This window comes from Mytilus trossulus, chromosome 5 (assembly GCF_036588685.1).
Source record: "Mytilus trossulus isolate FHL-02 chromosome 5, PNRI_Mtr1.1.1.hap1, whole genome shotgun sequence".
Classification (NCBI taxonomy): Eukaryota; Metazoa; Mollusca; class Bivalvia; order Mytilida; family Mytilidae; genus Mytilus; species Mytilus trossulus.
Genome location: NC_086377.1, coordinates 72,781,288 through 72,808,994, shown reverse-complemented (window position 1 = coordinate 72,808,994; position 27,707 = coordinate 72,781,288). Strand labels below are relative to the sequence as shown.

Here is a 27,707-nt window from a genome sequence, read left to right as displayed (position 1 = left end):
TTAAAGTAAGACAATATTATTTACCTTAAGGAAGTCCATCACTTCTTTCTTCTCTTCAGAACAATGTCTTGATATTGTTACCAGATCATAAGGAGTCTTACCCTGAAATACAATCAAATAATCTTTCATTAATTATACACATATATATCTTTTATTTCAAAAACTGTAAAACATTAAATAATAGGTAACTGTTGAATAAATTTTACCTATACAACATGTACAATGTAAAACGATAAATAATAGGTAATTGTTGCATTAATGTTACCTATATAATTAAAAACAATAAATAATAGGTAAATTATTGCACTAATGTTACCTTTATAACATGTATATAATGCAATAAATAATAGGTAACTGTTGCATCAATTTTATATATACAATGCAGAATAGTCTTATTTATCCTTGACATAAAAACCAGTGAACCTAAACCAACAACAAATATGAAGTAACATTATAAAGAAATCAATGAATAATATTTGAGATTTTACTGTTAAGATGGTTAAAGAAATTATTGCAGTATGTAAAATATTACATTAAAACCAAACAAACTACAAGAAATAAAGCTATCTTTATGATAATTCAACAATCTGTCTGGAAACTACAGTTAATGTTGTCTGTGTCATTAACTTGTAATAAGTAACAACAGAGTGTTATGGATTTTACTAACTCTACATATTTGGAACATATGAAAAATCTCATATTACTGGTACAACTGTTATATTAAAATACATTCTGCAAAATACAGCTGGGATTGTTTCTTTATTCATACATATCTCTGATTATTTCTTGAATAAATAATCATGTTTATGTGCGACTCCTAGTATATTCTTGCTTGCTCTATATTCACAAGTTTAATAGCACATGAGTAAAAGGCTGACATGTAGTACAGTGGAGTTTTATTATTCATATTTTGTGTTCAATTCAGAGTAATATTATTCTAGTACTTGCTTTATTGACAGCTTCTATGACACACGAGTAAAATGCTGACTATGTTACTCTGGAGTGTACTTTTTCGTGATTTTTGTTTGATTCACATGGATGATGACAGTCCATATCATTATTCTAGTACGTGCTTTATTGACAACAACTATGACACATGAGTAAAATGCTGACATATGTTACTGTGGTGTTATTATTCTTGATTTTTGTTTGATTCACATTGACAATGACAGTAATATTATTCTAGTAAGTGCTTTATTGACAACAACTATGACACCTGCATAAAATGCTGACATATGTTACTCTGGAGTGTCATTAGTCATGATTTTTGTTCGATTCACATTGACAATGACAGTAATATTATTCTAGTAAGTGCTTTATTGACAACAACTATGACACCTGCATAAAATGCTGACATATGTTACTCTGGATTGTCATTAGTCATGATTTTTGTTCGATTCACATGGATGATGACAGTCCATATTATTATTCTAGTACGTGCTTTATTGACAACAACTATGACACCTGCATAAAATGCTGACATATGTTTCTCTGGAGTGTCATTAATCATGATTTTTGTTCGATTCACATGGATGATGACAGTCCATATTATTATTCTAGTACGTGCTTTATTGACAACAACTATGACACATGAGTAAAAAGCTTACATATGTTACTGTGGAGTGTCATTATTCGTGGTATGTGTTCAATTCACATGGACAATGAGAGTATTATTATTCTATAAAGTGCTTCATTGACAACCAATATGACACACAAGTAAAAGGCTAACATATGTTACTGCGAAGTGTCACTTTTCTTGTTTGTGCTCTTTTCAATATCATAATATTAATGACACATGAAGAAAACTGTAATATATGTTGCTGTGGAGTATCATTTTTCTTGTTTGTGCTCTATTTACAAGCAAAATGACACCTGCATTATAAAAGGCTGAAATATGTGGGTAACACTGTTCTTGTTTTATACTTTTTATATTGGCTAATTGATTAATTAGTGAATGCTTGGTATCAAGTGTGTTGGTAAAGTATGATAACAGGGATCTCCATGGATGAAAATTGAACGATGGAGGAACTTTCACCATTACAAACCATGTCTACGCTGTACAGTGTAGCACAATCGGAAGTATTTTATCCCTCCATACAAGGAATGGTGAACATGCTAAATCATTGCTTATTTAAATTATATTTATTTGAATTTTCATTATAGAATTAGAAGTATCAATATTTTCATTTATTGCCGTTTTTAACCATTTAAATGCCAAGTCTTCATGGTCCCCCCTTTGTCGAGAATGACCAAAAGCTGTCATGAAGGTCCCCATGTAGATTTCTTGTATTTTTGGTAATTGTTATGGGGGTTAAAAATCATATGATGCGGAGCTTATTTTTCATGGACACTGTCAAATTCAGAACCCATTACCGGTATGGCTGATTTGCAGCAACAACAAAACGATTTGTTATGTAAAAGGTTAAAGAGATTTGTAAAGCAAACATTGTCAAACGAAAAGGTTTTTAATGACTTTATCTGGCAAATTGATGCTGTGCAACATGCATCTTTTGAGTCTGAACAGAAACCAGAAACGCGGATGTATCAATTTGATTGTAATATATGAAATGAATTCGGAATTACGATACGATATTTCTTTACAGGAAATATTTAAGTTTTTACTTTTAAACTTTTAAAGTAATTCTAAATTATCGTTACAGCAGTACTCAGGTTATTTACAATGAAATAATATTTACTGTTTTGCGTCTTATTTTGTACTTCTTAAAAAAGGGGGATGCTGATTGTGTAAGTCAAAATAAAGCACGTGTTCGACTTGTTAAACTGTTTTCTTTGTAACTGGCTTATTAATTAATTTATTTAATATAAATTATCATAATCATTTGCTGAAACTTAGTTGATTAATTCGACAAATGGATCGTCTATCCTCAGATAGTATTCTCCTGTCTAGTTTGTTGATCTACCTGTACAAGCTCAGGTACAAGTGATTAGCGATCTTAATCCGGATATCCCTCAGGCGTTAGAACTGTATTGGATTATAACATAAAAAGCCTAAGGGTTATGCAATTAAATGCATTTGATTATAATTGATAAAAAAAAAATGGCGTCGGGCTGCAAAAAACGATGAAGTTTTGAACGATGGCGGAAGACAATTTAACGATGGCGCAAGTCATTTGACGATGGCGCAAGACATTTGAACGATGGCGGGGCGCCATCTTTAAACAGGCCATGGAGATCCCTGGATAAGATTGTAGTTGTGTTGGTAGTGTATGATGTGTTGCTGGAGTAGGATTAGATCATAGCTTTGTTAGTAGTGTATAATTGGTGTAAGGTATGTTGGTTGAATGTGATTAGATGGTAGTTATGATGGTAAGGTTTGATTGGATGGTTGATGTGCTGGTGGTGTAGGATTAGTTTTAGATTTATAATTGAACTATGATTAGATGGTTTATTTGCTGGTAGTGTATGATTGGTGTTAGATGTGTAATTGGATTGACGTAGGGTGTGTTGGTACAGCATGATGAGATGGTAGTTCTGTCAGTAGTATAGGATTGATACAGGGTGTGTTGGTGGAGTATGATGGGATGGTAGTTGTGTCAGTAGTTTAGGATTGGTGTAGGGTGTGTTGGTGGAGTATGATGAGATGGTAGTTGTGGCAGTAGTATATGATTGATGTAGGGTGTGTTGATGGAGTATGGTGAGATGGTTGTTGTGTCAGGAGTGTAGGATTAGTGTAGGGTGTGTTGGTAGAGTATGATGAGATGGTAGTTGTGTAAGCAGTGTATGATTGGTGTAGGGTGTGTTGTTAGAATATGATGAGATGGAAGTTGTATCAGTAGTGTAGGATTGGTGGTAGGTGTGTTGGTGGATTATGATAAGATGATAGTTGTCAGTAGTGTAGGATTGGTGTAGGGTGTGTTGGTAGAGTATGATGAGATGGTAGTTGTGTCAGTAGTGTATGATTGGTGTTAGGTGTGTTGGTAATGTATGATGAGTTGGTAGTTGTGTCAGTAGTGTATAATTGGTGTAAGGTGTGTTGGTGCATTATGATGATATGGTATTTGTGTCAGTAGTGTAGGATTGGTGTTAGGTGTGTTGGTGATGTATGATGAGATGGTAGTTGTGTCAGTAGTGTATAATTGGTGTTAAGTGTGTTGGCAGAGTATGATGAGATGGTAGTTGTGTTAGTAGTATAGGATTGGTGTTAGGTGTGTTGGTAGAGTATGATGACATGGTAGTTGTGTCAGTAGTGTCGGATTTGTGTTAGATGTGTTGGTGGAGTATGATGAGATGGTAGTTGTGTCAGTAGTTTAGGATTGATGTAGGGTGTTTTGGTAGAGTATGATGAGATGGTAGTTGTGTCAGTAGTTCAGGATTGATGTAGGGTGTTTTGGTAGAGTATGATGAGATGGTAGTTGTGTCAGTAGTTTAGGATTGATGTAGGGTGTTTTGGTAGAGTATGATGAGATGGTAGTTGTGTCAGTAGTTCAGGATTGATGTAGGGTGTGTTGGTGGAGTATGATGAGATGGTTGATGCGCTGGTAGTGTATTATTGGACTTAGATGTGTAATTGGAGTATAATTAGATGGTTGATGAGCTGGTAGTGTATTATTGAAGTTAGTTATCAAAGGTACCAGGATTATAATTTACTACATCATATGCTACTGACACACCTACCACCAATCCTACACTACTGATACAATTAGATGTGTAATTGGAGTATAATTAGATGGTTGATGAGCTGGTAGTGTATTATTGGTGTCAGTAGTGTAGGATTAGAGCTAGGTAAGTTGGTGGAGTATGATGAGATGTTAGTTGTGTCAGTAATGTAGGATTGGTGTTAGGTGTGTTGGTGGAGTTTGATGAGATGGTAGTTGTGTCAGTAATGTAGGATTGGTGTTAGGTGTGTTGGTTGAGTATTATGAGATGGTAGTTGTGTCAGAAATGTAGGATTGGTGTTAGGTGTGTTGGTGGAGTATGATGAGATGGTAGTTGTGTCAGTAGTGTATGATTGGTGTTAGGTGTGTCGGTGGAATATGATGAGATGGTAGTTGTGTCAGTAGTGTATGATTGGTGTTAGGTGTATTGGTGGAGTATGATGAGATGTTAGTTGTGTCAGAAATGTAGGATTGGTGTTAGGTGTGTTGGTGGAGTAAGATGAGATGGTAGTTGTGTCAGTAGTGTAGGATTGGTGTTAGGTGTATTGGTGGAGTATGATGAGATTTGTAGTGGTGTCAGTAGTGTATGATTGGTGTTAAGTGTGTTGGTGGAGAATGATGAGATGGTAGTTGTGTCAGTAGTATATGGTTGATGTAGGGTGTGTTGGTGGAGTATGATGAGATGGTAGTGTCAGTAGTGTATGATTGGTATAAGGTGTGTTGGTGCAGTATGATGAGATGGTAGTTGTGTCAGTAGTGCAGGATTGGTGTTAAGTGTGTTGGCAGAGTATGATGAGATGGTAGTTGTGTTAGTAGTGTAGGATTGGTGTTAGGTGTATTGGTGGAGTATGATGAAATGGTAGTTGTGCCAGTAGTGTAGGATTGGTATAAGGTGTGTTGGTGCAGTATGATGAGATGGTAGTTGTGTCAGTAGTGCAGGATTGGTGTTAGGTGTGTTGGTAGAGTATGATGAGATGGTTGTAGTGTCAGTAATGTAGGATTGGTATAAGTTGTGTTGGCAGAGTATGATGAGATGGTAGTTGTGTCAGTAGTGTAGGATTGGTGTTAGGTGTATTGGTGGAGTATGATGAAATGGTAGTTGTGCCAGTAGTGTAGGATTGGTGTTAGGTGTGTTGGTGGAGTATGATGAGATGATAGTTGTGTCAGTAGTGTAGGATTGATGTAGAGTGTGTGTGTGGAATGTGATTAGATGGTAGTTGTGTCAGTAGTGTATGATTGATGTAGGGTGTGTTGGTAGAGTATGATGAGATGGTAGTAGTGTATGATTGTGTCAGTAGGGTAGGATTTGTGTTAGGTGTGTTGGTGATGTATGATGAGATGGAAGTAGTGTCAGTAGTGTATGATTTGTGTAAGGTGTGTTGGAGTATGATGAGATGGTTGTTGTGTCAGTAGTGTAGGATTGGTGTAAGGTGTATTGGTGGAGTATGATGAAATGGTAGTTGTGCCAGTAGTGTAGGATTGGTGTTAGGTGTGTTGGTGGAGTATGATGAGATGATAGTTGTGTCAGTAGTGTAGGATTGGTGTTAGGTGTGTTAGTAGAGTATGATGAAATGATAGTTGTGCCAGTAGTGTAGGATTGGTGTTAGGTGTATTGGTGGAGTATGATGAGATGGTAGTTGTGTCAGTAGTGTAGGATTGGTGTTAGGTGTATTGGTGGAGTATGATGAGATGGTAGTTGTGTCAGTAGTGTAGGATTGGTGTAAGGTGTATTGGTGGAGTATAATAAGATGGTAGTTGTGCCAGTAGTGTAGGATTGGTGTTTGGTGTGTTGGTGGAGTATGATGAGATGATAGTTGTGCCAGTAATGTAGGATTGGTGTAAGGTGTATTGGTGGAGTATGATGAGATGATAGTTGTGTCAGTAGTGTAGGATTGGTGTTAGGTGTGTTAGTAGAGTATGATGAAATGATAGTTGTGCCAGTAGTGTAGGATTGGTGTTAGGTGTATTGGTGGAGTATGATGAGATGGTAGTTGTGTCAGTAGTGTAGGATTGTGTCAGTAGTGTAGGATTGTGTCAGTAGTGTAGGATTGGTGTTAGGTGTGTTAGCAGTGTATGATTGGTGTAGTGTGTGTTGGTGGTGTATGATTGGTGAGAGGTATGTTGGTAGTGTATAATTGGTTGAAGGTATGTTGGTAAAGTATGATTGGTGGAAGTTATGTTGGCAACATATGATTGGTAGAAGGTATGTTGGTAGAGTATGATTGGTGGAAGGTATGTTGGTGGTGTATGATTGGTGAAAGGTATGTTAGCAGTGTATGATTGGTGGAAGGTATGTTAGCAGTGTATGATTGGTGTAGTGTGTGTTGGTGGTGTATGATTGGTGAGAGGTATGTTGGTAGTGTATAATTGGTTGAAGGTGTGTAAGTAGTATATGATTGGTGGAAGGCATGTTTGTAAATATGGTGGATGGTATGGTAGTTGTACATAATTGGTGGAAGGTATGTTGTTAATGTTTTAGGTTTGAAGGTTTGTTAGCAGTATTTGATTGGCCAAAGGCATGTTGGCAGTGTCTGATTGGTGGTAGGTTTTTAGATAGTGTATGATCTGTTAAAGATATGTTGGTAGTGTAATATTGGTTGAAGGTCTGTTGATAGTCAGTCAGGGGCATTACTTAAACAAGTAACAATTAAAATTACCTATACAAGTTATGTTGAAAACGAGGCTAATTTAAATATAACTTATATAAGTTATTTTTCTGAATATTATTTTTATAGGTGTCCAAGAATACAGATTTTACTAGCTTTAAATAATTTTCACAGTTATCTGGTTATTTTTCCCTTGATAAATAATAATTATTTCATCAGAAACACTAATTAACTTTCCGACGCACTTATCTTTCATACCGACGCTTCTTGGTCAAAGATTGGTCTCTTGGGACTATTAAATTATCATTTTCCTCTAAAATCTTGAAGGTAGACAGATATAAATAGATACATACTTGTGAATTAATTAAGACCTGAAGTTATTTATAATGTGTAACCTAAATCAATTACATATGTGCCTTAGATAAGTGTTATTGCTATTTTTTTCAAAATTGTTTAAAATAACTTATTCAAGTAATATTTTTGTCATTATTTTCAAAGTAACCCTTTATCTCTATACTCCTCTCAAATCTGATAAATTCTTTATTTTATGATATAAAATGTTGTTTAAAATCATGAAAACTACATTAAGTCTGTGTTTCTGTTGAAAATTAAAATAACTCTATTAAGTAATCTTATTAGTTTTAGAATAAAAAATTACTTATATAAGTAATTAAAAAAAATAACTTGTTTAGGTAACGCCCCTGACTGATAGTGTTTAATTGGTGGAAGGTATGTTGGTAGTGTATGATTGGTGGAAAGTCTGTTGGCAAATTATAATTGGAAGAAAGTATTTTGGCAGTGGATGATTGGTGGAAGGTATGTTGGTTGTTTATGATTGGTGGGAGGTAGGTTGGTAGTGTTTAATTGGTGGAAGGTATGTTGGTAGTGTGTGATTAGTGGAAGGTATGTTTGTAGTGTATAATAGGTAAATGGTAGGTTGGTAGTGTATGAATGGTTGATGGTATGTTGGTAAGTTGGTATTGTTGGTGGACAGTATGTTGGAAGTATATAATTGGGGGAAGGTATGTTGGTAGTGCATGATTGGTGGAAGGTACGTTTGTAGAGTATGATTGGTGGATGGTATGTTGGTAGTGTATGATAGGTGGAAGGTATGTTGGTAGTGTATGATTGGTAGAAGGTATGTTGGTAGTGTATGCTTGGTCAAGGTATGTTGGTGGTGTTTGATTGGTGGAAGGTATGTTGGTAGTGTATGATTGGTGGAAGGTATGCTGGTAGTTGATTATTGGTTGATTGTATGTTGGTAGTGAATGATTGGTGAAAGGTGTGTTTGAAGTGTATGATTGGTAGAAGGTATGTTGGTAGTGTATGCTTGGTCGAAGGTATGTTGGTGGTGTATGATTGGTGGAAGGTATGTTGGTGGTGTATGATTGGTGAAAGGTATGGTGATAGTGTATGATTGGTGGAAGGTATGTTGGTAGTGTATGCTTGGTCGAAGGTATGTTGGTGGTGCATGATTGGTGGAAGGTATGTTGGTGGTGTATGATTGGTGAAAGGTATGGTGATAGTGTATGATTGGTGGAAGGTATGTTGGTAGTGTATGCTTTGTTAATGGTGCACTAGCTGGCACATTCATGGTAACCAATTTGATCCAAATTCTCATATTTGATTTATAACAATATAAAACATTTATCCAAACTACCAAAAGTCTAAAATTTAAATTAAACCATTTTGGCTGCTAAAAGCGAATTATTATTTCACTATTTCACTTTCATTATTGATTGAACAAAAAAAATCTTACTTAAGATTTTTTATACATCCCGTAGCTAGTGCCCCTTTAAAGGTAAGTTAGCAGTGTATGATTGGTGGAAGGTATGTTGGTAGTGTATGATTGGTGGAAGGTATGTTGGTAGTGTATGCTTGGTGGAAGGTATGTTAGCAGTATATGATTGGTGGAAGGTCTGGTGAAAGGTATGTTGGCAGTGAACTATTGGTGGAAGGTATGTTGGTAGTGTATGATTGGTGGAAGGTATGTTGGTAGTGTATGATTGGTGGGAGTATGTTAGCAGTGTATGATTGGTGAGAGGTGTGTTGGTAGTGTATGATTTGAGGAAGGTATGTTGGTAGTGTATGATTTGTGGAAAGTATGTTGGCAGATAATGATTTATTGAAGGCATGTTGGCAGTATATAATTGGTGAAAGGTATGTTGGTGGTTTATGCTTGGTGGAAGGTTTGTTGGTAGTGTATGATTGGTGGAATGTATCTTGGTAGTGTACGATTGGTTGAAAGTATGTTGGTAGTGTATGATTGGTGGAAGGTCTGGTGAAATGTATGTTGGCAGTGAATGATTGATAAGAGGTGTGCCGGTAGTGTATGATTGGTGGAAGGTATGTTGGTAGTGTTTGATTTGTTGAAAGTATGTTGGCAGATATGGTTTATTGAAGGCATGTTGGCAGTATATAATTGGTGAAAGGTATGTTTGTGGTTTATGATTGGTGGAAGGTTTGTTGATAGTGTATGATTGGTGGAAGGTATGTTGGTAGTGTTGGATTGGTTGAAGGTATGTTGGTAGAGTATGATTGGTTGAAGGTATGTTGGTAGTGTATGATTGGTGGAAGGTATGTTGGTAGTGTTGGATTGGTTGAAGGTATGTTGGTAGTGTATGTTTGGTGGAAGGTATGTTGGTGGTGTATGATTGGTGGAAGGTATGTTGGTAGTGTATCATTGGTTGAAGGTATGTGTGTAGAGTATGATTTGTGGAAGGTATGTTGGTAGAGTATGATTGGTGGAAGGTATGTTGGTAGAGTAGGATTGGTGGAAGGTATGTTGGTAGTGTATGATTCTTGGAAGGTATCTTGGTGGTGTATGATTGGTGGAAGGCATGTTGGTGGTGGAAAATTGGTGGAAGGTATGTTAGCAGTGTGTGATTGGTGGAAGGAATGTTAGCAGTGTTTGATTGGTGGACGGAATGTTAGCAGTGTATGATTGGTGGAAGGAATGTCAGCAGTGTATGATTGGTGGAAGATCTGGTGAAAGGTATGTTGGCAGTGAAGGATTGGTGAGTGGTGTGTTGGTAGTGTATGATTGGTTGAAGGAATGTTAGCGGTGTATGATTGGTGGAAGGTCTAGTGAAAGGTATGTTGGCAGTGAAGGATTTGTGGAATGTATGTTGGTAGTGTATGCTTGGTGGAAGGTATGTTGGTAGTGTATGATTGGTGGAAGGTATGTTGGTAGTGTATCATTGGGGGAAGGTATGTTTGTAGTGTTGGATTGGTTGAAGGTATGTTGGTAGTGTATCATTGGGGGAAGGTATGTTTGTAGTGTTGGATTGGTTGAAGGTATGTTGGTAGTGTATCATTGGGGGAAGGTATGTTTGTAGTGTTGGATTGGTTGAAGGTATGTTGGTAGTGTATGATTGGTGGAATGTATCTTGGTAGTGTACGATTGGTTGAAAGTATGTTGGTAGTGTATGATTGGTGGAAGGTATGTTGGTAGTGTATGATTGGTGGAAGGTATGTTGGTGAAGTATGATTGGTGGAAGGCATGTTGGTGGTGCATGATTGGTGGAAGGTTTGTTAGCAGTGTATGCTTGGTGGAAGGCATGTTGGTGGTTTATGATTGGTGGAAAGTATGTTAGCAGTGTATGATTAGTGGAAGTAATGTTAGCGGTGTATGATAGGTGGAAGGTATATTGGTAGTTTATGATTGGTGGAACCTATATGTGTAGTGTATCATTGGTTTAAGGTATGTTGGTAGTGTATGATTGGTGGAAGGAATGTTGGTAGTGTATGATTGGTGAAAGGTATGTTGGTAGTGTAGGATTGGTTGAAGGTATGTTGGTAGTGTATGATTGGTGGAAGGTATGTTGGTAGTGTATGATTGGTGGAAGGTATGTTAGCAGTGTATGATTGGTGGAAGGTCTGGTGAAATGTATGTTGGCAGTGATTGATTGGTAAGAGGTGTGCTGGTAGTGTATGATTGGTGGAAGGAATGTTGGTAGTGTATGATTGGTGAAAGGTATGTTGGTAGTGTATCATTGGTTTAAGGTATGTTGGTAGTGTATGATTGGTGGAAGGAATGTTGGTAGTGTATGATTGGTGAAAGGTATGTTGGTAGTGTAGGATTGGTTGAAGGTATGTTGGTAGTGTATGATTGGTGGAAAGTATGTTAGCAGTGTATGATTAGTGGAAGTAATGTTAGCGGTGTATGATAGGTGGAAGGTATATTGGTAGTTTATGATTGGTGGAACCTATATGTGTAGTGTATGATTGGTGGAAGGTATGTTGTTAGTGTTTGATTTGTGGAAAGTATGATGGCAGATTATGATTTATTGAAGGCATGTTGGCAGTATATAATTGGTGAAAGTTATGTTGTTGGTTTATGATTGGTGGAAGGTTTCTTGGTAGTGTATGATTGGTAGAAGGTATGTTGGTAGTGTAGGATTGGTTGAAGGTATGTTGGTATTGTATGATCGGTGGAATGTATGTTGGTAGTGTATGATTGGTGGAAGGTATATTGGTGGTGTATGATTGGTGGAAGGCATGTTGGTGGTGTATAATTGGTGGAAGGTATGTTAGCAGTGTATGATTGGTGGACGGAATGTTAGCAGTGTATGATTGGTGGAAGGTCTAGTGAAAGGTATGTTGGCAGTGAAGGATTGGTGAGTGGTGTGTTGGTAGTGTATGATTGGTGGAAGGTATGTTGGTAGTGTATGCTTGGTGGAAGGAATGTTAGCAGTATATGATTGGTGGAAGGTCTGGTGAAAGGTATGTTGGCAGTGAAGGATTGGTGAGTGGTGTGTTGGTAGTGTATGATTGGTGGAAGGTATGTTGGTAGTGTATGCTTGGTGGAAGGAATGTTAGCAGTGTATGCTTGGTGGAAGGTCTGGTGAAAGGTATGTTGGCAGTGAAGAATTGGTGGAATGTATGTTGATAGTGTATGATTGGTGGAAGGTATATTGGTAGTGTATGATTGGTGGAAGGTATGTTGGTGGTGTATGATTGGTGGAAGGCATGTTGGTTGTGTATAATTGGTGGAAGGTATGTTAGCAGTGTATGATTAATGGAAGGAATGTTAGCAGTGTATGGTTGGTGGAAGGAATGTTAGCAGTGTATGATTGGTGGAAGGTCTGGTGAAAGCTATGTTGGCAGTGAAGGATTGGTGAGTGTTGTGTTGGTAGTGTATGATTGGTGGAAGGTATGTTGGTTGTGTATGCTTGGTGGAAGGTATGTTAGCAGTGTATGATTGGTGGAAGCTCTAATGAAAGGTATGTTTGCAGTGAATGATTGGTGGAAGGTATGTTGGTAGTGCATGCTTGGTGGAAGGTATGTTGGTAGTCTAAGATTGGTTGATTGTATGGTGATAGTGTATGATTGTTGGAAGGTATTTTGGTGGTGTATGATTGGTGGAATTTATGTTGGTGGTGTATGATTAATGGAATTTATGTTGGTGGTGTATGATTAATGGAATTTATGTTGGTGGTGTATGATTAGTAAAAGGTATGTTGGTAGTGTAAGATTGGTTGATTGTATGGTGATAGCGTATGATTGGTGGAAGGTATGTTGGTGGTGTATGATTGGTGGAATTTATGTTGGTTTTGTATGATTGGTGGAAGGTATATTGATAGTGTATGATTGGTGGAAGGTCTTGTGAAAGGTATGTTGGCAGTGAATGATTGGTGAGAGGTGTGCTGGTAGTGTATGATTGGTGGAAGGTATGTTGGTAGTGTTTGATTTGTGGAAAGTATGCTGGCAGATTATGATTGGTGGAAGGTATGTTGGTAGTGTATGATTGGTAGAAGGTATGTTGGCAGTGAATGATTGGTGGAATGTTTGTTGGTAGTGTATGATTGGTTGAAGGTATGTTGGTAGTGTATGATTGGTTGAAGGTATATTGGTAGTGTAAGATTGGGTGAAGGTATATTGGTGGTAGTGTATGTTTGCTTTTTTTTTTTTAAGCTTACTTATAACATTTTTTTATTTCTGTTTCTCTATTAGATGTAATATTCTTTCCAATATTAACAAGCTGTTTTTCTATTTCCTCTTTCTATTTTTATTTACAAATGTTGATTTTCCTTGGTCTTCGTCTTTTAAAATTTTTGGTACTTCATTACCAACATTGTTTTTGTTTTTCATTTCTTTAAGTACTTCAGTTTTAAAGTATTTCACTGAGGACGGGAGGCTATCACTTATTAATGCATAATATACAGCACTGTATCCATTTATTGACATATAAGTATAGTAGACTAGGCTGTCCCCTAATAAAACCAGGTGCTCCGCATGGCGCAGCTTTATACCACCCCAGTGGTTGAACCCTGAACAGTTGGGGCAAATTTGGTCACAATATTCAAGCTTGATTCTGTCTGCATTTGGATTGTGATCAAATTTTTGACATAATATAGTTTTTGTCACAAAATGAATGTGGTCAAAGATCTAACAAATCTATTGCACAATACTGTGCAATTGAAGATTTCTTCTTGAAAATTTTCAAAATTAGAAATTTGAAAAATTTTGATAAAAAAGGAAGCCCTTCAAAAAATCCCCCCTTCCAACTTTTTGAAACCCCCTTGGAGCAATAACCCTTAAACTCAATCCCATGCTTTCCATTGCAATATTGAACCTTGTAGTACAATTTCAGAGAGATCCATACACTGAAACACAAGTTATTCCAGAGCACCTGAGATCACCCCTAGTTTTTGGAGGGGTTCGTGTTGTTTATTCTTTAGTTTTCTATGTTGTGTCATGTGTACTATTATTTTTCTGTTTGTCTTTTTCATTTTTAGCCATGGCGTTGTCAGTTTGTTTAAGATTTATGAGTTTGACTATCCCTTTGGTATCTTCTGTCCCTCTTTTATTGTCATGATTGTTTGGAAACTAGAAACATGCTTCTTTTTGGCCCTTTTTTGGCCCCTAATTCCTACATATTTTGGGCAATTAACCCAAAACTTAATCCAAGCCTCCCCTTTGTTATATGGTACATTGTGGTACAATTTCAGAGAGATCCATACAATTACACATAAGTTATTGTCTTGAAACTAGAAAAATGCTTGTTTGACCCCTTTTTGGCCCTTTATTCCTAAACTTTGGCCCAATAACCACTAAAATCAATCCAAAACTTCTACTTGTGGTTTTAAACATTGGGGTATGATTTCAGAGCAATTGAAATACTTCTACACAAGTTAGTAACCTGAAACTAGAAAAATGCTTGTTTTGGGCCCCTTTTGGGCACCTAATTCCTAATCGATTGGGACCATCATCCTCAAAATCAATCCCAACCTTCCTTTTGTGGTATTGAACTTTCTGAAAAAATTTCATGAAGATCTATTCACTTAAACTAAACTTATTATCCGGAAACCAATGTGTCTTCGGACGACGATGACGCAGACGACGACATCTTATTGTATACGATCCCAAAAACAATCACTTTTAAGAAAACTGTGTTCATTCATTAAGTGTATTAATAAAAAGGTTAGTCCCTCCATGTAAACGTTAAGCACAGACTGATTTCTTCATATTAAGTTTAATCTGTTTATTATACAGGTATTTCATCATAAAGTTGTACTTTATTATATTTTATCTGCAGCTATTTACCCTCAACTATTGTATTTGTATTTATATTGTAATTGTACTTCCTCAGTTGACTTGTATTTAGTTTTTAGAGAATAAAATATCTATCTATCTAATAAGAATAAAACTGAATGTTACCAGTTTTGATTTCACCCAAGGACTGCATCCTTGATCTATTAAACATTTTGTTACATCAATACGTCCAACCTCAGCAGCATAATGTAAAGCTGTTTGTCCACTCTATAACAATAGAAAAATAAAAACATGTTAATGGTGTGTGATAAAAAAATCATGAGAGGAGTCAAACAATTTACCAAATGTAAGAAATATAACATCGGGTAAGAAAATATCCAATTATATTAGTGTATAAACTATAAAATGGTAGATTAAATTATATAAATTCAATGCATATTTTCTAATTCAGTGAAACAAAACAGGTAAAAAAATAGTAAACTTTTAATTATATAAGTGTAACAAGTCAAATAATAGCAACCCTCACTTTATTTAAGTCTCACAAGTATTTGTTGTCCATTTAACATGTATGATAAACAACATGATTTTATGTTGATTCAGTAGAATGATCAAAGTTGAAAAAAAAAACTTTTTTCAAGAAACATTAAAACGAGTAATATTTTCTGATTCGGTGCGAAGAGACAAGAAAAATAAGACCCCACTTTATATAATTCTGTCAAGTATTTGTTATTTTTAAAAGGCATTTTACATTAAATCTGTAGAATTAACATTATCTGACTAAAGTTCTCATCAACTTCTCATTAAAATCAGATGTTTACAAAATAATTTTTCATCAAAAAACAAAATAAAACCTCAACTATCTGATTCAGTTCTGTGTTACGAATAAAATGAGACCCCACTTTATATAATTCTAACAAATATTTGTTGTCCATTAAACCTGTCTGATTAACAACATGATTTTGTGTAGATTCTGTATAAAGTGATGTTTGGTCAGAGTAAGGTCATTATATCTATCATTACGTAGGTGGATGTAGCGTCTAACTGACTGCCGTGAGTGACAAGGTAAGTCACCACCTCCAGGTGTCCGAACCAAGCCGCCAACATTAATGGTGTCAATCCACTCTGTAATATCAACATATAACAGACATCAAAACTTGTGTCATAAACTGGACAATGTTGTGTAATAAATATAAACAAAATATATATCACATGAATCAGTGGTCAAAACTGAATAAAATGAACAGTCACACTTTTATTTCTATTCTACATAAACAACAAATAAACAACATGTTTTATTGTGAGATGTCAGAACTTCCATCAGAACTGTCAGGTTAAAAAAATAACTTTTTTCTAGAAACATAAACAATATTTATATCAATGGACTCAGCTGGATAAGAAAATTAAAATGAGACCCCACTTTATATAATTCTATCAAATATTTGTTGTCCATTAAATCTGTCCAATTAACAATGATTAATAAGTATGACAAAAGTGAAAAAAAAAACTTTTTTTCAAGAAACATTAAAACGAGTAATATTTTCTGATTCAGTACGAAGAGACGAGAAAAATAAGACCCCACTTTATATAATTCTTTCAAGTATTTGTTATTTTTAAAAGATATTTTACATTAGATCTGTAGAATTAATATTATCTGACTAAAGATGTTAACACAACTTTTTCTCATCAACTTCTCATTAAAATCAGATGTTTACAAAATAATTTTTCGTCAAGAAACAAAATAAAACCTTAACTATCTGATTCAGTTCTGTGTTACGAATAAAATGAGACCCCACTTTATATAATTCTAACAAATATTTGATGTCCATTAAATCTGTCTGATTAACAACATGATTTTGTGTAGATTCTGTATAAAGTGATGTTTGGTCAGAGTAAGATGATTATATCTATTATTACCGGGTCTGTAGTGCCTAACTGACTGCCGTGAGTGACCAGGTAAGTCACGACCTCCAGGTGTCCTCTCCAAGCGGCCAACATTAATGGTGTCCTTCCAGCCTGTAATATCAACATGTAACAGACATCAAAACTTGTGTCATAAACTGGACAATGTTGTGTAATAAATATAAACAAAATATATATCACATGAATCAGTGGTCAAAACTGAATAAAATGACCAGTCACACTTTTATTTATATTCTACATAAACAACAAATAAACAACATGTTTTATTGTGAGATGTCAGAACTTCCATCAGAACTGTCAGGTAAAAAAAAAAATAACTTTTTTCTAGAAACATAAACAATATTTATATCAATGGACTCAGCTGGATAAGAAAATTAAAATGAGACCCCACTTTATATAATTCTATCAAGTATTTGTTGTCCATTAAATGTCTGATTAACAATGATTACTTAGAATGATCAAAGTTAAAAAAAAAAAATTCAAGAAACATTAAAACAAGTAATATTTTCTGATTCAGTACGAAGAGACAAGAAAAATGAGACCCCACTTTATATAATTCTGTCAAGTATTTGTTATTTTTACAAGATGTTTTACATTAGATCTGTAGAATTAATATTATCTGACTAAAAAAAACACAACATTTTCTCATCAACTTCTCATTAAAATCAAATGTTTACAAAATAATTTTTTGTCTGGAAACAAAATAAAACCTTAACTATCTGATTCAGTTCTGTGTTACGAAAATAAAATGAGACCCCACTTTATATAATTCTAACAAATAGTTGTTGTCTATTAACCCTGTCTGATTAACAGTATTTTGTGTCGATTCAAAATAATGATCAAAGCTTAGAAAATATTTAGTGGTATTTCCGTGTAAAATGTTGGGTGTCTACCAGCTGCTTCATATCATATGAGTTGTTGTGTATAAGGGTTATATAGCAATGGTGTATGTTTGTGGTGAGTATAAGGGTAATATAGCAATGGTTTATGTTTGTGGTGAGTATAAGGGTAATATAGCAATGGCATTTGTTTGTTGTGAGTATAAGGGTAATATAGCAATGGTGTATGTTTGTTGTGAGTGTAAGGGTAATATAGCAATGGTGTATGTTTGTGGTGAGTATAAGGGTAATATAGCAATGGTGTATGTTTGTGGTGAGTATAAGGGTAATATATCAATGGTGTATGTTTGTGGTGAGTATAAGGGTAATATAGCAATGGTGTATGTTTGTGGTGAGTATAAGGGTAATATAGCAATGGTGTATGTTTGTGGTGAGTATAAGGGTAATATAGCAATGGTGTATGTTTGTGGTGAGTATAAGGGTAATATAGCAATGGTGTATGTTTGTGGTGAGTATAAGGGTAATATAGCAATGGTGTATGTTTGTGGTGAGTATAAGGGTAATATATCAATGGTGTATGTTTGTGGTGAGTATAAGGGTAATATAGCAATGGTGTATGTTTGTGGTGAGTATAAGGGTAATATAGCAATGGTGTATGTTTGTGGTGAGTATAAGGGTAATATAGCAATGGTGTATGTTTGTGGTGAGTATAAGGGTAATATATCAATGGTGTATGTTTGTGGTGAGTATAAGGGTAATATAGCAATGGTGTATGTTTGTGGTGAGTATAAGGGTAATATAGCAATGGTGTATGTTTGTGATGTGTATAAGGGTAATATAGCAATGGTGTATGTTTGTGGTGAGTATAAGGGTAATATAGCAATGGTGTATGTTTGTGGTGAGTATAAGGGTAATATAGCAATGGTGTATGTTTGTGGTGAGTATAAGGGTAATATATCAATGGTGTATGTTTGTGGTGAGTATAAGGGTAATATAGCAATGGTGTATGTTTGTGGTGAGTATAAGTAAAGAACTGCAATAAGCCATGTTTATTTTTTTCAAGTTTGCATTGCCTATAAGTGTGATCTGTAACTTGTTTGTGATGAGTGTAATAATGTCATTGATATGTCACATGCTGGTGTTGAGTATAAGAATGTCATTGCTATGTCACTTGTTGGTGTTGAGTATTAGAGTGGCATTGCTATGTCACATGTTGGTGTTGAGTATAAGAATGTCATTGCTATGTCACATGTTGGTGTTGAGTATTAGAGTGGCATTGCTATGTCACATGTTGGTGTTGAGTATAAGAGTGTCATTGCTATGTCACATGTTGGTGTTGAGGTAAAGAGTTTCATTGTTATGTCACATGTTGGTGTTGAGTATAAGAGTGTCATTGCTATGTCACATGTTGGTGTTGACTATAAGAGTGTCATTGCTATGTCACATGTTGGTGTTGACTATAAGAGTGCCATTGCTATGTCACATGTTGGTGTTGACTATAAGAGTGTCATTGCTATGTCACATGTTGGTGTTGACTATAAGAGTGTCATTTATATGTCACTTGTTGGTGTTGAGTATAAGAGTGTCATTGCTATGTCACATGCTGGTGTTGAGAATAAGAGTGTAATTGCTATGTCACATGTTGGTGTTGACTATAAGAGTGTAATTGCTATGTCACATGTTGGTGTCGACTATCAGAGTGTCATTGCTATGTCACATGTTGGTGTTGACTATAAGAGTGTAATTGCTATGTCACATGTTGGTGTTGACTATAAGAGTGTCAATGCTACGTCACATGTTGGTGTTGAGTATAAGAGTGTCATTGTTAAGTCACATGTTGGTGTTGACTATAAGAGTGTCATTGCTATGTCACATGTTGGTGTTGACTATCAGAGTGTCATTGATATGTCAAAAGTTGGTGTTGACTATAAGAGTGTCTTTGCTATGTCACATGTTGGTGTTGACTATAAGAGTGTCATTGCTGTCACATGTTGGTGTTGACTACATGAGTGTCATTGCGATGTCACATGTTGGTGTTGAGCATAAGAGTGTCATTGCTATGTCACATGTTGTTGTTGTTGAGTATAAGAGTGTCATTGATATGTCACATGTTGGTGTTGACTATAAGAGTGTCAATGCTACGTCACATGTTGGTGTTGACTATAAGAGTGTCATTGATATGTCACATGTTGGTGTTGACTATAAGAGTGTCAATGCTACGTCACATGTTGGTGTTGAGTATAAGAGTGTCAATGCTACGTCACATGTTGGTGTTGACTATAAGGGTGTCATTGCTATGTCACATGTTGGTGTTGACTATCAGAGTGTCATTGCTATGTCAAAAGTTGGTGTTGACTATAAGAGTGTCTTTGCTATGTCACATGTTGGTGTTGCATATAAGAGTGTCATTGCTGTCATATGTTGGTGTTGACTACATGAGTGTCATTGCTATGTCACATGTTGGTGTTGAGCATAAGATTGTCATTGCTATGTCACATGTTGTTGTTGTTGAGTATAAGAGTGTCATTGCTATGTCACATGTTGGTGTTGACTATAAGAGTGTCAATGCTACGTCACATGTTGGTGTTGAGTATAAGAGTGTCATTGCTATGTCACATGTTGGTGTTGACTACATGAGTGTCATTGCTATGTCACATGTTGTATGATCAGGTGTCACATGTCATGTTCAGTACAGGAGTGGTAAATGAATGTTGTATGATGTGGTGTCACATGTCATGTTCAGTACAGGAGTGGTAAATGAATGTTGTATAATCAGGTGTCACATGTCATGTTCAGTACAAGAGTGGTAAATGAAAGTTGTATAGTCAGGTGTCACATGTCAGGTTCAGTACAGGAGTTGTTAATGAATGTTATATGATAAGGTGTCACATGTCATGTTCAGAACAAGATTGGTAAATGAATGTTGTATAATCAGGTGTTACATATCATGTTCAGAACAGGAGTGGTTAATGAATGTTGTATGATCAGGTGTCACATGTCATGTTTAGTACTGGAGTGGTAAATGAATGATGTATTATCAGGTGTCACATGTCATGTTCAGTACAGGAGTGGTAAATGCAGGTTGTATGATCAGGTGTCACATGTCATGTTCAGTACAAGAGTGGTACATGAATGTTGTATAATCATGTGTCACATGTCATTTTTAGTACAGGAGTGGTTAATGAATGTTGTATAATCAGGTGTTACATGTCATGTTTAGTACAAGAGTGGTAAATGAATGTTGTATGATCAGGTGTCACATGTCATGTTCAGTACAGGAGTGGTAAATGAATGTTGTATAATCATGTGTCACATGTCACGTTTAGTACAGGAGTGGTCAATGAATGTTGTATGATCAGGTGTCACATGTCATATTCAGTACAGGAGTGGTAAATGAATGTTGTATAATCATGTGTCACATGTCACGTTTAGTACAGGAGTGGTCAATGAATGTTGTATGATCAGGTGTCACATGTCATATTCAGTACAGGAGTGGTAAATGAATGTTGTATAATCATGTGTCACATGTCACGTTTAGTACAGGAGTGGTTAATGAATGTTGTATGATCAGGTGTCATGTCTCAAGTCATTTTCATGGAAGATTTTTTTTTGATCCAAAGTAATGTTTTTTGTGTAGAATACTATGTTACGTGTAATAAAGTAAATCACAATATTTCAGTTGTATACAGTTACGAAGTATCAGACATCAACTCTTTGACATACAAACTGGAGTGATATTCATCAGTGTAATAAAGTTAATCACAATATATCATAATACTATGTTTCTTAATATTTTGAAGACAAGAGTATTTGCAATTAATAGAATGTACACTGAATCATAGAACACTAACAAGGGCAGTGTTTAACTGATCCACATTATGTGTACTATATAATAAATATCTGTTAATGTGTTAAACAGTTTACTTTACTTACAAGATCTCTACATTCCAAGTTAGCTCTGTTCTTTATACATAATTCTACCTCTTTTATATTCCCCTCCGCTGCAGCTTTAAGAAGTTTCTGTAAGCAAAACAAAGCTTTTACATTTATCTCTAGAACATACAAATGTATTATAAATGTAATAATTGAATTTAACAAGCTACATTTTTACAGTTTCAACAGTTTATACCAAAAACAGTGATTACCAAGAAGGAGTGAAATTGTTGTGTATAATTTCAGAGTTTTTTTTTAGAAAAGTCTGTAGACAATTGTATTATGCATCAGTTTTGAGATCAGCCTAAGTTTTTGTTGAGGTTAGTGTTGCTCGGTCTTTAGTTTTCTATGTAATGTTTTGAATATTAAAAGAAGATGTGGTATGATTGCCAATGAGACAATTCTACAAAATAGACCAAATAACACAGAAAATAACAACTCTATGTCACTGTACAGCCTTCAACAATGATCAAAGCCCATATGGCATAGTCAGCTATAAAAGGCCCTGAAATGACTATGTAGACTGTTGAATTTTGATTGTTTTTCATTTTTTTCCATGGCGTTGTCAGATTCTCTTTGACCTAAAGAGTTGTGAATGTCCTTCAATATCTTACGTTTCTTTTTTTTTGTCTCCTGGAATTTTGTATATTGAAATTTTGTTCACTAGTCATTTTGATTTCTCCTGTTCTCCCCTTAAAATACTGCACGCCTGTATCTTTATGAACAGTTTATAGACAACATAGGTCACATGACATAGGTAACATGACACCGACTTTTAAGAAGAAAAACTTACCTCATCCCAACTTGCCATCATATCCTGTAAAAGAAAATGAAATCATTGTATATTTATAAAAATAAGGAGATATGATTACCAATGCAGGGGTTAAGAAATTTTGTATTAGCTCACTAGCCACGGCTAATTGGTAGCATGATATTACTAGCCCTGTTGGAAGAACTACTAGCCCAGCAAAACTGACCCGCTAGTCTAGTATGCCTCACAAATTCAGAGTTTGCTGCAAAAACAATGAATTATATAAAGTTAACAATTTTTATCCATTTTACAGTAGATTTGTGCAAATTAGATACTCAAAACTATCCAATTACTGGCATTAGGAGATATATATATATATAAGTAATTGAAAATTGAATATTCACTGAATATTCTTTAATAATGAGTTGCCCAAATCCCGAAATGATACAAGTACTTGAGGGTTTTTACCAGATACATTATCGCGTTTGTTTAAAAGAATTATCAGCTGATCAATTACGTAATGCTCATATTTGTTATCAGTTTATACAATTATAACCTGTAATATTTATGTGAATAAATATCACCATCAATAGCTTTTATCTTTTATAATTGTTTTATAAACGAAGTTCAGTAATGTCCATATTTACATTTATTACAGGTAAGCTAATTGTGGCCTTTAATAGATTACAACCTAAGCACGGCCTTTAAACTGAACTGAAATTGTATTTGTAAAAAAAAAATATTTCTTTAAACATCGATTGATTGATTGTTGGTTGCTTAACGTCCAGTGGCAAATATTTCATGCATAATCAGGACGAGTTCACAATAAATACAATAGGTAGGTTGATACAATAGAGGCTATCTGGGATTATGCTCTGGAACACTTGGACTTGCTTTTTGTTATCTATTAATCATGTGTTTCGTTGTCTAATATGTTCTCCTATTTATTTGTATTGTAGTCCTGTATGTTGTCATTTCAATGTTATATTTAACATTGCCATTAAAGGGTAAGGCTTGGCATGCCTCAAAACCAGGTTCAACCCGAAATTTCGAAATTTTTCCCTTGTAAATGTCCTGTACCAAGTCAGGAAGATGGCTATTGTTATATTATTGTTCGTTTAAGTGTGTGTTACATTTTAACGTTGCGTCGTTTGTTTTCTCTTATTTTTAGTGTAAATTCACTCTGCGACAATACGTGTCACGGTACTTGTCTATCCTAAATTCATGTTTTTGGTTTTGTTGCTATATTTGTTATTCTCGTAGGATTGTGTCTGATGCTTAGTCCGTTTCTGTGTGTGTTACATTTTAAGTGTTGTGTACTTGTTCTCCTGTTGTATTTAATGCATTTCCTTCGGTTTTAGTTTTTTAACCCGGTTTTGTTTTTTGTCCATGGATTTATGAGCTTTGAACAGCGGTATACTACTGTTATCTTTATTAAAGTTTTCCGAGACTGTTCATGATTAGATCATGGTTCTGGAGGCTTCTTTTCAGTATGTAAACAATAACAAAATGGCGTTCATAACATGTTTCAAAAGTTATATCTGACAAAAGTCAGGTTTCTGCTGCCAAAAAGGATTCACATTTATATTGCAATAAATTATTCAGAAGGAGATGCAATCAGGTTTCATATTGAGCCTATACTAATACATCGATATTGAAAGTTCGGGATCCATTCAGAGTAATTTGTTCTATTTTAAAACTTGTACAAAATAAGTAAACATTCTGATGACGTAGTCGAATCTGATTGGCTTAGATAGAAAAGTGATGAGGGGAGTTTCCCCGTTCTATTTTAGAAAAGCCAAGAATTTTTTGTCACTAGTCCGTCGGGCATATTTAGTTACAAATTTGGTTGCCCGTGGCCTAAATGCTGTAGTCCCGGGCGTCGGGCTAGTGGATTTTTTAACCCCTGCAATGAGACAACTATCCACTTAAGTTCAAATGAAGTGGATGTAAGCAATTATAGGCAATGGTACGGCCTTCAACAATAAGAACAAGAGGTTGTCAAGTGACAGCAAACTGGATTTTCCTGCATACAGTGTAGGTTGAACCCTGAACAGTTGAATAAGTATGGACACAACATTTAACCTTAAAACAGCTCTGAATTTGGATTCTGATTGAATATTTATAATAGATTATTTTCTAATTAAGAGGGAATGCCACGAACCATCAAGCTTCCTCCCTAAAATTTATTGAAAGTACATTTTTAATTAATAATGAAAATGATATTTGCAAATCTGAAACACAAACAGGATCATGTAAAAAAATAAACATTAACACACACAGCAAAAATGAATTACCACATAACAACTGTGACATCTACCTTCATAACACACATGACTTTAAAAAAAAGTCAAAAAAAAATGTTGATGTTATCATTACTCAGGTCAGTAACACTGCCTTATATGGAAATGCATGAATTAGCATACTTATGTTCTCGCACGTGTAATTGTTTATTTACGTGTGACGCAATTTATTGTTACCTGGGTTTTTGACCAATCCACTAAATGAACAACAATGCATTATGGACTACTACGTGTTTACAATCAACCAAGAACACGTGCTGCTTACTTAAATAAAACACATTTTGTCGTGCAATGCGGGATTAACAATTTCGCTTAGTTTTTAATTTTTTGTATCCACATTTATAGTATGTGATATAAAGTATTGGTTCCATGCTCAGATTAATGAAGAGTTCTTTCTATGCGAAGAAAAAGTGTTTGATTTACCAGATATATAGCTATTCACGTATTTGATGATGACATGCAGAATTCATGTATTTGTCCACCAGACAGCAACGAAACAACAGTGAAAAACACAATTACACATCAGACAAACATATAAGTGTAAAGTTAGCCGTCGATTACAGCCGATGCTAATATTCATGAGTGCAGTAACTTTCGTATAGAGAGTTAAAGAGAAATGTGTGATCCATGAATTTTGTGTTCATACAAAAGACGAAGACTAAGAGTTTGTCAAGTATCTGATGGGGTCACTAAACTTTTTGAGTTTAAAAATATAGGTATATATTGCACCTACTTTTATGTTTAAAAAGTAATTTAAATTTAAAATATGTTAAGCTATTTACCGTCTGAGCTTTAATAACACTTATTTTTAGCATACTGAATATTAGGATGTTCAGATCCTGTTAAAAAGTTTACACATCCAGACTCCAGTACATATAGAAGTGTTTCTGTGCCAGTTTTTGTGTTTTTCGAGGCAGAAATGTTTTTGGAATGACATTATATATGTTCTTAAGAGATTACAAAATTTTCATACTTGACAGTAATCACTTCATACGACATTTTACGGTTTCACATCGTGAAATTATTGCACAGGTACAATGCATAACAATGGAAAAAAACCTGTGTAACTACTTTTACAAGGCGAGAAAGAAAGTCGAACAGTGAAGCTCGTAAGCAATACTTTTTCAATCTGAGCATGCAAACTGAAGATTATGTAATTTTAAAGAAACGTGTTAAAGTAAAGTCCCTTACTTATTACAATACAATTAAATACCCAAAGTGAAATCTGTTGGTACAATTTCTACAACCGTCAATATGGGATTATATGTGGGTCTTCGTCAAACTGTTATTGCAACTTCAGCATGTTATTGTTAAGTCTGTCTGCAAGGCCTTAATGCCACTTTATATTCATACCCCTTCTACCACCAGTCAATCAGAATCTGAAAAAAAGTTTTAATTAAAACATGTAAACAGATTAAACAGAATAGAGAATGGAAACAAGGAATGTGTCAAAGAGACAACAACCCAACCAGAGAGCAGAGACAGCCAAAGGCCAACAATGGGTCATCAACACAGCGAGAAAATTCCGCACCCAGAGGCACACTTGATCTGGCCCCTAAAGGCTAAACAATAATGATTACTAGTTCAGCAAAGTATAATGTAAAGGCAAATATGTTTGTTATTTGTAAAATTAATCATAAATATTTTAATTTTTAGTGGCCTCTAGGGAAGGAACTCTTGAAACTGTGCGCAGAAACTAAATGCATAGCCATGATAACTAATTTTTGAATTAAATTAATAATTTTTCATTAACCATGGTAAATCAATGAGACGAGGCTTTTAAGGGATAAACTTAGCTTAGCTTATATGTAACTTACTATATATGAGAAACTTGGGAATTACTGGGAAGCTTGGGCAGAACCTCATTACATGCTCTAATCATTATTTCTTACAATAAATTAAAATACATTGTAATTAAGCATGTACATAACAGGCTATTATTTGAACTTGGAATTATTTTTACTTTGCATAATTTCTTGTGTTTAAAATTTTCAGTAAATTCTATGTTTATCATGTTTATTTGGTATAATAATCTTTTGAGCGGTAAAATATCTCTTTCCATTAAATGTATTTTGGTTAGATAGTGTTGTGCGCGGCACAGTACATTCTATTGAAAATAAACTATTTTCTTTGTAATGGTAAGTGTTGTGCGCAGCACAGAACATTTCAGTATAGAATAAACATGGAATTTATTAAAAATTTCAATAACAAGAAAACAAGCAAATTCCATAATTAAAAATAATTCCAAGTATAAATAATAGCCTGTTACATGTATATGTCTGACCAAATGCTTTGGAGTGATGAAGAGAAGCTGTAATAACACCCTTTAGTTATATTACAGACATACATGTACTTTTTCTGTTATAACATAGGTGAACTATCTGACTATGCATGATGGGAAAACTATGAACTGTTATATCTTTCTATAGTTGAGTATACACAAAGACAATAGTAATATCAATAGAACTTGTATACATTTAAACAAAACTAATGATGTATATTGTTCCTTTGAAACATGTAACATACATATGTTATCACAGTTCTTTGATTTTTTAGTCCACAATAACAAATGTATGTTATTTTTCTGTAATAACTCTATAAAGTTATATCCTTGACTGACTGAACCATAAAAATGAGGTCAACGTTGGGTGACAGCTGCCAGTTGGACATGTATATCTTATAATAATTCCATATATACAAATAAATTGGGAATGTTTCCATGGGACACAGAAGTTGCCCCCGCTTGCATATCATATAAAGTTATAAAAGGACATAACTGAAGAACGGTAAAGGTCACTATCAAAATTTGGTTGAGGTTAACTTAAGTCGGAGAACGGAAACGAAAAATTCAGCACCTTAAAGGCTTTACCATTTGTAAAAGGGCATAACTCTAGAACGGTTTAAGTGAAGCATCAAAATTCAAACTTGATCTGTGCTTTGTGGAAATAAGCATTGTGTATAAGTTTCATAACATTTGGTTGAGGCAAATTAAAGTTAGAGAACGGATACCACCTTTGGGACAGACGGACGCACAGACAGACAAGGGCATAAATATAGTAGACATATTGCTAACAGTATTTGAGATATATGATATATATTTTATTCTCATAAAACCATGAAGTACATAGGTTACAGAGAAGTTAAAAACATGCATATGGACTTGACCCATACAAATTTAACCTTGCATGTTCACTGATCCATGAATAGAAAACTGTCTTGACGGGCACTAGGACCCTGCAAGG

The 27,707-nt window shown here is 34.9% G+C and overlaps 1 protein-coding gene across 1 annotated transcript; it reads right to left on the bottom strand.

The window, feature by feature from the left end:
• LOC134718281 (poly [ADP-ribose] polymerase tankyrase-like) lies at positions 1-22,639 on the bottom strand. Its single transcript, XM_063580774.1, has 7 exons — positions 22,631-22,639; positions 22,205-22,228; positions 21,412-21,498; positions 16,634-16,732; positions 15,740-15,841; positions 14,885-14,986; positions 1-102 (listed from the first exon to the last, which is right to left on the bottom strand). The coding sequence occupies exons 1-7, from the start codon at positions 22,637-22,639 to the stop codon at positions 1-3; spliced, it is 525 nt and encodes a 174-aa protein (XP_063436844.1).
• Between the last annotated feature and the right edge of the window lie 5,068 nt (positions 22,640-27,707).